The sequence below is a fragment of the Coturnix japonica genome, chromosome 1, assembly GCF_054131305.1.
Source record: "Coturnix japonica strain WE chromosome 1, WE-NBRP24, whole genome shotgun sequence".
Taxonomy (NCBI): domain Eukaryota; kingdom Metazoa; phylum Chordata; class Aves; order Galliformes; family Phasianidae; genus Coturnix; species Coturnix japonica.
Genome location: NC_140663.1, coordinates 123,134,090 through 123,147,729, shown reverse-complemented (window position 1 = coordinate 123,147,729; position 13,640 = coordinate 123,134,090). Strand labels below are relative to the sequence as shown.

Genomic DNA, 13,640 nt, shown 5'->3' with positions numbered 1-13,640 from the left:
TCCCACACACTCCCCTGAACGCCAGAACTCGAAAGACCTCAGTCTGTTCTGCGACAGAGTTAATATAGAGTCCAGGTCCCGTGACCTATCGTGTTGTTCCCTGGGAGATGTAGTCTTCTTCTGTAAGTTGCAGATTCAGTAAAATTATTCATGCTTTATATGATGTTATGATGTGGAATACTGATAGCAAAAATTACAAAATTATTAAACCATGACAATAGGTCATGGGACCTGGACTCTGTATTAACTCGGTCGCAGACTAGTCTGATTTCTTTTCGAGTTCTGGCGTTCAGGGGAGTGTGTGGGAGCCTTCAGCTGTTTCGCCTAGATTTCACAGTAGGCCTCTCGGTCACGGGACTCATTCTCTCTCCTATTTTGCTTGATTCGTTAGCTCAATTTTCAATTATATTGTATTATATTGTGTTATCCTGTATTCCGATATAGTATTTAGTAAATAAGTGTACCTCCTTAGATCGTTGCCGCTGTTTTCTTTTCCTAATTAACTTTTTCCTTTTGGCCTAGGGCCCCTGTGGGGCCCAGGGCCCCTGTCACGGACGCAGGTGGATTTTTCCTTTCAAACCGTGACAACATGGAGCATATCACCACCTGCCACCTTGCAAGCTGGTGGCAGAGGGGAATCGGCAGGCCGACTGTGTTCCTGCTGAAGTGAGCCCCCTGTCCTCTCCTACCCCTAGCAATACTAGTGAAGAACTGGGTTGTGTGGGGCAGTGGCAAAAACACTGTAACTCTCTCCCAGAAGGGCAAGGTGATATTCACCACACAGTGGTGGACCCCCTGCCCTGTTGTAGCAGAGCAAGGCAATTCGAGAGAGAAGGAGTGGAAACGGGTACCAACTCGGCGAAGTGGGCATCCCCCATCCCTACCATCCTTGGTTACCCCAGATGCAAAATAGGTTTGAGGCCCTGGATCTTGAGGGAGAGGTGAGTGAGGGTGCAGAGGGAGGTCCACTTGTGAGGTTGCCTCGGGTGAAGCGGTTGACCCCATGCCTCAAGACTGCCTCCACCTGGAAGGACAGAAGGGTGGTTGTCATAGGCTGAGAGGAACAGAAGTGTTGGCCAGACACTACCTGCATGGAGGTGTGCTTCCTCCCTGGGACACACGTCAGGGATGTTTCTAGGAAAATTCCTAGTCTGATTCTCCCTTCTGATTATTACCTTATTGATAGTTCATGCTGGCAATGACGAAGTTGCTGAGAAAATCCTGATGACTATCAAGAAAGACTTCAGGGGACTGGGTCAGGTAATTGAAAGAGCAGGTGTGCAGGTGGTTTTGTCTTCTTTACCTTCGGTGGCAGGGATGGATACTGAGAGGATCCAAAAAACCCACCTCATAAATAAATGGCTTAGAAGTTGGTGCAAACACAGGAATTTTGTTGTTTGGTTTTTTTTTTATCACAGGGCAATTTAATCGGCACCTGGCATGATGTCTGCAGATGGAAGTAGCCTATCTCCAAGGGGTAAGCGGATTCTAGCTGAGGAACTGCCAAGTCTTATTGAAAGGTCTTTGAACTAGGTATGAAGAGGGAAGGGGAAAAAATGGGGGCCGCTGGGGTTGAGTGGGTAGTTTGAGGCTCAAAACAGAGCTTGATGGGAGAGAGTGGAGTTCAAAGGGATGGAGAGGGGATGGGGAGATGCTGCTTCCCTACAGTGTCTGTACACTAATGCACGCAGCATGGGAAATAAGCAGGAAGAATTGGAGATCTGTGTGTGGTCACAAGGCCATGAATCTTATTGCAATCACGCGATGTGGTGGGACAGCTTGCATGACTGGAATGTTGTCATGGAGGGCTATATGCTTTTTAGGAAAGTTCGGCTGGCAAGGCGGGTGGTGGAGTTGCTCTTTATGTGAGAGAGCTGCTAGAATGTATTGAACTTCACCTGGGGGAGAGTGATGTAGCAGTGGAGAGCTTGTGGGTGAAAATCAAGGGGCGGGCTGGTAAGGGTAACACTGTTGTGGGTGTGTACTACAGACCCCCTGATCAGGAGGAGGAGGTTGATGAGGCCTTCCTACTTGGAGCTATCTCATGAGCTAGAGTGTTAAAAGTTAAGGGGGCCTGTGAGAGCTGTTCAGCATTTAAACAGCTCTTCTTCCAAGCTCAGGATCAGTGCGTCCCTGTGAGCAAGAAATCGGGAAAGGGTGGCAGGAGACCTGCGTGGATGAGCGAGGAACTCATGCACAATCTCAAAGGGAAGAAGAAGGTCCATGGAATGTGGAAAAAGGGTCTGACCACTCTGGAAGAATATAGAAATGTTCTCAGGGCCTGCAGGGACGCAACTAGGAAGGCTAAAGCCCACCTGGAACTGAATCTGGCAAAAGTGATAAAGGATAATAAAAAAGGCTTTTTTAAGTATGTTAACAGAAAAAGGAAGGCTAGGGAGAATGTAGGTCCCCTACTAAGTGAGGGTGGTGTTCTGGTTACAGGGGATGCTGAGAAGGCGGAGATACTGAACACCTTCTTTGCTTCCGTCTTCAGTGGAAAAGCTCTCCCTCAGGAAACCCAGACCCTGGAGGTTAGTGAGAGTGTCTGGGGAATGGAAGACCTCACTGTCAGATAGGAAAATATGTCATGGAAGTGATGCTCTCACTCTCTCTCACTGCCTGGCAGTGGGTGTGGGCGTGCTTCCAAGCTGTGCACCTTCAATTTCAAAGTAGGCTTCTTGGTCTTCGAAAAACTCTCTCTCTCTCTTATTTTACTTCATTTATTAGCCTCACTTTCAGTTAGATTGTATTATAGTGTGTTATCTTGCATTCCGATATCATAGTTAGTAAAATAAGCTTTCCTCCTTAGATTGTTGCAGCTGCTCTGTTTGTTTCCTTGAGCCAGCTCCCATCTCCCAACCCTTTTCCCTTCCCATTTTTGGGGGCTGGGGGGGGTCTACTCCCCCCGTGTCATGGGGAATTCATGTATCCAATACACTATTTCCAGAGCGATTAAGAAGGATTACATAGGTGGCTGAGGAAGATCCATATTTTTTTCTAACACTTCCATCTTTAAAATTGCTAAAATTTAATGATGAATAACAGAATCTCACAAATACTTTGGGATAAATGTTCCACATTTATTTACATATGAAATGTTTAATACAGTCGTAATTGGCATAGTATATAGTAACATCTGACATCAGGGAGACCTTTAAGGAAATGAACAATTATTAATGTATATCATGCAGCTATCTATATGTAAACTATTTGTTTTTAAGAGAAAAGTACAAAACAGTTTTGTAGGGATACATACAAGGTACAAAATGCAAAAACAAAACAGAAATATAAGTATTACAGAGAACCATATATGAAAGGGACAGTATAGTACCTTTCTGTCCTTGGTGAAAGCATAACTAGTGATGTTAGATGTACTTTGAAATGGCTGAGCTATGTAAGGTCTGTGCTAACAGTGAAGCCCCAGTTATACTCACGTAGGCTGCTGTGTGGTGTGTTTGCTTCTTGATGGCTGTGGTTGAATGTAACGCTGAGCACCAGAACATTTGGCATTAGCTTACAGAGATGGGAAACACCATCCTTGGCAGCAAATGTTAACTATCTTCTATTGATAACCAGAAAATACATAATGCTGTGTAATTGCTTCTATACATTTAGTAAATTACATAACAAAAAAATCTTAATTATATGCCTGTTCCTCTAATTTCATCTTACTTGTTTAATCCAGAGTAGCCCAGCCCTTTTATAACTAATTGAGCTTTGACCACACGCACCTGATGGCTAAAAATTACTTATATATATATATATATGCACACCTGTTTTGTTGTTAACACCTAAATCAGCACTGCACTTTACATGTGCAGTGGTATTTTTTTTTAGAGAGGAAGTTTAAAAGCTTCCTAACACATTTAGAAGCACGAGTGTTGTGAAATTTAACATCTCCCCTTGGCTTTCTTTCTTCTTTTTTTCCCCTCAAAGCACTGCCTTCTGCTAAGCTTTCTTTCAGAAACATTCATACACGAAACAGTTCAAGAGAACCCAAGAAACTGCCCCAGCATTAAGAACTCTGTTTTAGAGAAATGTACTACAAAAAAAAAAAAAAACAAACCAGAAACAAAACAAAAACCATTTTTTTCCACTAGATACCAATACAAGCACATAACAAAGAGTATAAAAGTTATTAGCTTAAGTATATACAAACTCTTTTCAACTCAAATACTGCTTCAGTGGTTTTGAGGGTATAGACAATGAGGCGAAGGGGGACATTATTATGCAGAATATATTGCAACAGCCTGAACAGTACTGTTAACACTATTATACCTTGAACTTTCTATAACAAAAATGTCATTATTATTCCAATGTGGAGAGAGATTTCTGTATCCCAATGATCTGATCACTTTTCAGCTGAGCTCATTCTTTTTGACTTAATGAAGGCCATGCCATGTGTTCTCATGTGAGTATTTAAGGCTGCTTCAGTTTCAAAAGTCTTTGTGCACACTTTGCATCTTCTGTCCAACACCGTGTTGTCAGACAATTCATCCTCATGGTTGGGTTTATTCTCTTCCTGATTATCCTCTCTGGATCCATTCTGCTTTGATACTGTCTGTGGCTCCTTCAGCTTGTGTACAATGAAGAGATGCCTAGAGAGAGACACATGAGACGTGTAGCAGAGTCCACACTCCCTGCACTGGTATGAAGAGCCATCAGATTTATGCTGAGGAATATGTTCATGAAACTGAAGAAGATTTTCTGTTGTAAAGCCACAGACAGCACACTTGTGAACCTTAAAAACATTTATTTTTAGCTTCTTCAGTGGTTGTGTGATTGCACCTCGTGGAGGCCTGAATTCTAGTACAGGTTCTTCCAGTTTACGCTTTGGACTAGGAACCTAAAAAAAGTCATAAATAGTATTTTTGTAAGCATAAATATGCATTGACTGCAACAATCATGACTGCTAACTACAAAAACTTTCCCCTGGTAGGTTCCAGTGCAACTTTGATAAATACAGTATTTGAAATAATACAAGCAAATATATGTTGTACATGTTAGAAAAATAAGGGTTTTTCTTACTATAAATTGCATACAAATTTTATTTTGTCACCTCTGATAAAGCAGCAGCATCTAATGCACTGTATAAATAAGAATAAGTATTTGCCAGTGTAACTGCAAGTACACATTAATGTGACTGCAGTTGTGTATAGAATGCAGAATATGTCTAGGAACTTTTCAGCAATACCTACCTTCTGAAACTGTACTTCAACTACACTTAGTATTTCATAAATGAAATTTGACTCGATTATCTCCTGATTATTAGTAACTAAATTAATATATTGTCAAAGGGTGAAGCACAAGTCTTTGGACAGTGCTGTCTTATTTTTTCTTTCCTCCTAACATTCATCATCAGACTGAAAGCAGTTTCATTCTAACATTTATGTTAAATAAACTCAAGGCTGGGTATTTGGGATAAGCTCACAATTCTTCTATGCAACCTGTAGCTTTTCTACAGCTATAAGAGGACTTAGTTGCAGAGGTTTTGAAAAGTGCTTATAAACCAAACAGGTAAGCTATATTCTCCATTATTCAGTGAATAAAATAAACTGTAAGTCTTTTGAAAAAAAAAGTTTCAGTTCAAACATAACAGAATTTTTTGGCGAAACCTTTGAGACATTCTGGGGGCTCAGTATTATGGAGCATAATGTTATGGTATCAAAATATCTGCATCTATTTAAAGATCCTGAATGTATACCCACAAAAATTTTGTTCATTGACTGAATTAATCTTCTAAGTGATTACCTTTGTATCTTCTTTTACTTCCCTTTCTTCCATATTAGTCAATTCAGTCATTTCTTTTACATCAGGGTCTTTAATGCCATGCATCAATTGAATATGTTTTTCCAACATCAATCGCTTGGTAAAAGTACGTCTTGAATCTGGGCAGTGCCTATATAAACACAGAGCAGGCATGTAGAGGTTCAAATGTCATGCTTAAAAATAGATGTACTATTCTAGAGAATTGTGAACAGAACTAGTAAATAAGCCCAGACAAATCCAATCTATTAAAGATAATATTAAAGACAGTGCATTTCCAATCAGTTGCACAAATATTGTAAGAAAGGGAGAACAACTAAAAATCAAAACCGCAAAAATTTGAGAAGCTTATATTCACAGCAAATGAGAGAAAAGTTCTCTGAAGATAATATCCAAAACAGTATAAAATGCGGGTCAGAAAAAAACCAAAAGCATTTGAGTTTGTTTCTTATACGTCTCTTAATGTAACTAAACTGTACATTCAGTTAATCACTTAAGTTCTCCCTAAACCAAATTTCAGCAAGAAAACAATCATTTTCCATGAAGGATGAGTGCTAGCTCCAAAGATGTCTTAATTCTGCATTCAAGTCCAAATTCTTTTATCTCCTAGGAACCAATGTATGGGACTGAGGTTAGGTTGAGTTAGTCTAACCTCAATGCTTGGAAAAGTTATGAAGAGAAATTCAATTAACAGTGTTTATTGTTGGTTTATACTCTGTCCCTAGTATCTTTACAAAATAAATAGAAGTAGAACTTACGAGCATGTATAAAACTTCCTAATGCCTTTGTGCTTGATACGATTGTGACGACATAAACTATGGGATGAACTGAAAGATTTGTCACATTGTTGACAAGGGTGTTTCTTCGTTTGCTTTAAAAGAAGAAAAACACATTAATTTTAAAAAAGCTAAGCAAAAGTAGTGCATGTGTCAAACCCTCTAATAATAGGAAAGAAACATAATTAACAGTATCTGGCACTGTATATTCAAGCACACACCTTTCCTACAGCAGCACTGTAGGAGGCAGAGGAAGTAGATCTTTTTCAAAGCAGTGTGGCCAGCACACACCTACCAAAGACTGTAAACAGGTACCACAGACGGTGGATGAAGTGAAGTTCTTCCATCAAAGAAGTAAGAAGATCAGGGGGCTATTTCTAGATTGGTAAAGGCAGCATGAACAGAGATGTGCTTTCACCATAAAGTCACCTTTCCCTTCCCATTACCAAATGACTTCTGCAGCTGCTGACTGAGAGGTTACCAGTCACCCACAAGATGAGGGTGAAGGGCACCCTTTAAATAAGGACTAAAGTAAATCATCATGAATACTGATGTGCCAACAAGGCTCAGAAAAGTCACAAGGAAATGAGAGAAGCAGTCAGATGCCAACTAGAGGGACATGTGTTTGGAGAAATCTATGTGTTTTGTTACATAGAAAGATAAAGAAAAAGAAAGTAAAAAGGATGGAGTAGTCTCCATCTATGCCATTCCAGCTGAACACACTTATGGGAGCTCTAGTATCTGAAGAAATCATGTTATACTATAAAACTATAAAAGCCCCAAGAATGAATGACATGGCCCTATGCTTTAAACTTACTAGCACATGAACAATCTTAGAACTCAGTGGAAATCGGCCTGTCTTATCAGTAGTTGCAGCAAGAAAACTGAAATATTCCCAATCAAATCTCCTACTTTCTTTCACAATTAAGTAGATTTTTCAAGCTCCTATCTGTAATTCTCTACTGCTTTGTTACTAATAAGGAAATCAACATAACATCTAGAAAATTAAATCCAAAGAATGATCAAACAAATCTCATTTAAGACTTTTCAACAATCCATTCAGAGCCAGTAACCCAAACTCAGCATTCTGCACAATGATTCCTGCCAGAATCAGGGTATCCAGGTTCTAAAGAAGAAATTGATTTTATTGGAATGCCATGAAAGAAATTCTGGTCACTTGCACCCAGATTTCAAGCATTCTACTCCGAGGAAGAATATTTCAAGCATTTTACTCTGCTGGCCAGGTACAAGTGAAGGAATGGACAGTCTCATGTGATCAGTCCAGTTATCTAGAAGAAGAAATCACACTTCCCAGACTGCTTTTTCCTGCTCTAGCAGAGAACAGAACTTTCCTTCACAGTGTCAATAATGCTTTATTTCCTACAATTCTTTGGGAAACTGAAAAAAGCAAGTAATGTAATGTCATTCTGCTATCTCAGCTGAAGCCAGTGAGACAAAGACTTTGATCAGTGCTTGGAATTGGACCCTACTTGATTCTTCAAAAGAATACATACAAGATCTGTCCCTATGTACCAAAGCACTCAATAGCAAAGTTTTTGTATGGAAAATAATGTTAAAGGGTTGGGTTACTTATTCTTAGGTTCTGAGGAAGTCACAAATTCCTAAAAAATAGAGATACACAACAATTCACAAATTTTACTATTATACAAGTCATTTTCTGGTGCCTTATCTAAACTAAAAAATAATTCTCAATCCTAAATACAATCAAGATCAAGCCATACAGAAATGCTTAAGGAACTGAAAAACATTCATAGAACCATAGAATCACAAAGGTTGGAAAAGACCTCTAAGATAACCTAGTCCAACTGTCTAACTACCATCAATATATCCGCAAAAAAACAAGTCCTTAGTACAACATCTAAATGTTTCTTGAACACCTCCAGTAACAGCAACTCAACCACCTCCCTGGGCAGCCTGTTCCAGTGCCTGAACACATTTTTGGAGAAGGAATTATTCCTAATATACAACCTGAACCTCCCCTGGTGCCACTTGAGGCCATTCCCTCTAGTCCTATCACTAGTTATATAGGAGAAGACTGACCTTACCACAACCTCCTTTCAGGGAGTTGTAGAGAGCGATAAGGTCTCCCTTGAGTCTCCTCCAGATTAAACAATCCCTGATTCCTCAGCTGCTCCTCGTAAGACTTGTGCTCCAGACTCCTCACCAGATTTGTTGCCTTTCTCTGAACACACTCTAGGGACTCAATGTCTTTCTTGTAGTGAGGGGCCTGAAACTGAACACAGTACTTGAGGTGCAGCCTCAGTAGAGATGAGTACAGAGGGATGATCACTTCCCTGTTCCTGCTGGCAACACTATTTCTGATACAAGCTAAGGTGCCTTCTTGGCTACCTGGGAGCATTGTTGGCTCACGTTTAACTGAGCATCGACCAACACTCCCAGGTCCATTTCTTCCAGTCTTCCATCTACTCTGCCCCAAGCCTGTAGCATTAAATGGGGTTGTTGTGGCCAAAGCGTAGGATCTGGCGCTTAGTCTTGTTGAACTTCATCCCATTGGCTTCAGCCCATTGATCCAGCCTCTCCAGATCCCTCTGTAGGACCTTCCTACCCCCTGGCAGATCGACACTTTCTCCCAATTTGGTGTTATCTGAAAGCTTACTGAGTGTGCAGTCAGTCTCCTTGTCCAGGTCATCAATAAAGCTATTAAACAGGACAGGCCCCAATACTGACATCCTGGGGAATACCACTCATGATATGATATTCATCTTATATTTGTGATCTGAATTCTGAATGCTACTTTGATGCTCATTTTCTTTGTAATGGTTACACTGCTTGGAAATATCTACAGTATCTATAAGTCAGTGGAGATCTAAGGAGGTGGTGCCATTATTGAAAGTTATGATTTACTGCAAAGTTTAGAGTGAATGATGGAGGGCTTGTACATATTACTGGGGAGTAAAAGTAATTATGGAGAGAAGAGAGACCTTTTGCTATCAAGATTACAATTACAGGAATGTGGGGGAAAGAAAGAAAAGCATTTCTGAAAGGTCACTGACTCAAATGGGAGGCATCCCATTAGGAAACAAGATATGGTTATCTTACTAGAGATAGTTATTTACATAATGCCTTTAGAGGCACATTGCTGCTCAACCCAAACTACTTTCTTTTCATATTTAAAGGCCAAAAACAAAACAAAAAAAAACAAAACAAAAAACACAAAACAAAAGTGTAAATCAACACATTTTTCTACAATTGTTAAAGATGTGTCATGGTTTAATAATTTTGTAATTTTGCTATCAGTATTCCACATCATAACATCATATAAATCATGAATATTTTTACTGAATCTGCAACTTACAGAAGAAGACTACATATCCCAGACAACATCACGGTCAGAGATAAGTCATGGGACCTGGACACTATATTATCTCAATCCCAGGCTGGACTGACGTCTTTCGAGTTCTGGCATTCAGGAGAGCAGTGTGTGGGAGCCTTCACCGTTTCGCCTAGATTTCACAGTAGGCCTCTCGGTTTTGGGACTCATTTCTCTCTCCTATTTTGCTTGATTCGTTAGCTTAATTTCAATTATATTATATTATATTGTGTTATTCTGTATTTCAATATAGTATTTAGTAAATAAGTGTGCCTCCTTAGATCATTGCCACTGTTTTCTTTTCCTAATTAACTTTTCCTTTCGGCTTAGGGCCCCTGCGGGGCCTATGGCCTCCTGTCACGGACGCAGGTAGATTTTCGTTTAAACCGTGACAAGGTGAAAGCCTGACAATGTGTAAACACAGTGCATACTCATTACTGCTAATGCATTAATCAGTACATTTTGCAGCATGGTTTTGCAGTATGCTTATAATTGAAGTGCTCTGGGAAGAATTTATAAAAGCTTAGAACACAATACTGTACCAACATACAAACTCCATCAAGGCAGCTGAGGCATCTTTGGCAAGGCCCCTGCACAGGGCAGATGCACCCTCAAGTTCTTGGTCAGAAACAGCAGCAGGAGAACTGTCCTCAGCAGCACCCAGTACCTGAACTCATTCATTCTAAATTTGCTGGGATGATTCTACATAGAGACCTAAATAAAATATAGGATGCACATATTTCTGTAGTGCTGGCCAAAAACAAAATAACTAAAACCAGCAAAAAAATTAAGCAAAAGTATTAGTACATGAAATTAAATAAAAATAATGAGCAGATATAGTATGTCTATTAGTGTATTATAATATATAATCTCTTTCTCTATATACTGTAATCTTATTGAATGAAGAAGAATGCCCTTCACCTGAAGTACTGTATTACTCTTTGGGTTACCCTCTTTAAAAATGTGCGTAGGAAAAATAGAATGGGCAATGAGAATGCACAGTGTCAAGAGTGGTTTATGAAGAGAAATCAAAAAGACATGCATTCTAGGAATGAAAGAGAGACAATATCATAACACTAATTCTTGTGTTTTAAGATGAACAGATGGCTTCCTCATGTAAGCCAAATCAAACTAGGGAATAAACATAGGATAAAGACAGTAGAATCTGGGGAACCATCACATGGTGTGCATGGGAAAATTGAATATTTTCATTGAGATAGCAACTAGAATAAGTATTTTTGTGTAACATGCAGTACTGCTAACATGCAGAATATATAAATCTGAATGTTATACATGTGAAGAGTGACCGGTGTCATCTACCTGGACTTGTGCAATTCATTTGACATGGTCCTGCACAACATCCTGGTTGTCAAATTGGAGAAAAATGGATTTGATGGATGGACCACACACTGGATAAGGAATTGGCTGGATGGTTGCACACAGAGTTGCAGTCAACGACTCAATGTCCCAGTGGAGAGCAGTAATGAATGGCATTCCTCAGGGACTGTTGTTGGGATTGGTGCTATTTAACATCTTTGTTGGTGACATGGACAGTGGTATCGAGTACACCCTCAGCAATAAGGAGGGTCTGTTTGAAGTGGTGAAGGTTGAGGGCAGCCTTAGTTGAAGCGACCATGAATATTGAGCAGAATCACAACCCCAGACTTTAGAAGGGCCAACTTTGGCCTTTTCAAGCAATTGCTAAAGGATATCCCGTGGGACAAGGTACTTGAAGGTAAAGGGGCCCAAGATAGTTGGTTAGCATTCAAGGACCGCTTTTTCCAAGCACAAAATCATAGCATCCCAAACAGGTAGGAAGTCGAGAAAGGGAGCCAGGAGACCTGTATGATTAAACAGGGAACTGCTGGCCAAGCTCAAGTGGAAGAGGAGAGTTTATAGATCACGGAAGGAGGGGCTGGACACTTGGGAGGGTTATAAGACTGTTGTCAGAGGAAACTACTAGGAAAGCTAATGCCTCCTTAGAATTAAACCTTGCAAGAGGGGTGAAGGACAACAAAAGGGCTTCTTCAAATACATTGCAGATAAAACTAACATACACTGGAGGCAATGTAGGCCCACTGATGAATGAGGCGGGTGCCCTGGTGATAGAAGATACAGAGAAGGCAGAGTTACTGAATGCTTTCTTTATCTCTGTCTGTACTGCTGGAGGCTGTTCTGATGAGCCCCATAGCCCTGAGGCCCCAGAGGAAGCCAGGATAAAGGAGGAGTTTGCCTCAGTTGATGAGGACTGGGTTATGGAACAGTTAAGCAATCCGGACATCCAGAAATTCATGGGCCCTGATGGGATGCACCCGCAGGTGCTGAGGGAAATGGCAGAAGTCATTGCTAGGCTGCTTTCCATCATCTTTGGTAAATTGTGTGGAACAGGAGAGGAGCCTAAGGACTAGACGAAAGCAAATGTCACCACAGTCTTCAAAAAGGGCAAGAAGGAGGACCCTGGTAACTATAGACCGGTCAGCCTCACCTCCATCACTGGAAAGGTGATGGAACAGCTTATCCTTGACACTGTCTCTAGGCATATCAAGGATAAGAGGGTCATTAGAGGTAGTCAGCATGGCTTCACCAAGGGGAAGCTGTGCTTGACCAACCTGGTAGCCTTTTATGAAGAAATAACCAGGTGGATAGATTATGGTAAAGCAGTGGGTGTGGTCTATCTTGATTTCAGTAAAGCATTTGACACCTTCTCCCACAGCATCCTCACAGCTAAACTGAGGAAGTGTGGTCTGGACAATTGGGTAGTGAGGTGGATTGTGAAGTGGCTGAATGGAAGAAGCCAGAGAGTTATGGTCAATGGGATGGAGTCCAGTTGGAGGCCTGTGTCTAGTGGAGTCCCTCAAGGATTGGTACTGGGACCAGTGTTATTCAATATATTCATCAATGACTTGGATGAGGGAATAGAGTGCACGATCAGCAAGTTTGCTGATGACACAAAACTGGGAGGAGTGGTTTACACACCAGAAGTTTGTGCTGCCATCTAGCGAGACCTGGACAGGCTGGAGAGTTGGGAGGGGAAAAATTTAATGAAATACAACAAGGAAAGTGTAAAGTCACTGGGCAAGAACAACCCCAAGTACCAGAATAGGTTGGGAACTGACCTGTTGGAAAGCAACACAGGGGAAAGGGACCTGGGGTCCTGGTGGAGAGCAGGATGACCATGACCCAGAACTGTACCCTTGTAGCCAAGAAGGCCAATGGCATCCTAGGGTGCATTAGAAGGGGTGTGGTTAGTAGGTCAAGAGAGGTTCTCCTCCCCCTCTACTCTGCCCTGGTGAGACTGCATATGGAGTATTGTGTCCAGTTCTGTGCCTCTCAGTTCAAGAAGGACAAGGAACTGCTTGAGAGAGTCCAGCGCAGAGCCACAAAAATGATTAAGTGAACAGAGCATCTCCCTTATGAGGAGTGGCTGAGGATGCTGGGTCACTGAGAGGTGACCTCATTAACGTTTATAAATATATAAAGGGTGAGTGTCATGAGGATGGAGCCAGGCTCGTCTCAGTGACATCCAATGATAGGACAAAGGGCAATGGGTGCAAGCTGGAACACAGGAGGTTGCACATAAATACAAGAAAAACTTTACGGTGAAAGTGACAGAACACTGGAACAGTCTGTCCAGAGAGGTTGTGGGGTTGTCAAGGTTTAATAATTTGGTAATTTTGCTATCAATATTCCACATCATAACATCATATAAAGCATGAATAATTTTACTGAATCTGCAACTTACAGAA

General features: G+C 41.0%; 1 protein-coding gene across 15 annotated transcripts in view; it reads right to left on the bottom strand.

Annotated features, from left to right (window-relative positions):
- Positions 1-3,059: 3,059 nt before the first annotated feature.
- Positions 3,060-13,640, bottom strand: part of LOC146762692 (zinc finger protein 532-like) — a 105,815-nt gene continuing 95,234 nt past the window's right edge. For all 15 annotated transcript variants that reach the window (XM_085533889.1, XM_085533789.1, XM_085533878.1 and 12 more), the window contains 3 exons: positions 6,525-6,637; positions 5,752-5,899; positions 3,060-4,846 (listed from right to left, as the gene is read on the bottom strand). In XM_085533889.1, the coding sequence (XP_085390015.1) occupies positions 4,352-4,846; positions 5,752-5,899; positions 6,525-6,637 (756 nt within the window). In that variant the 3' untranslated portion in view covers positions 3,060-4,351. The remainder of the gene's footprint in view (positions 4,847-5,751; positions 5,900-6,524; positions 6,638-13,640) is intronic.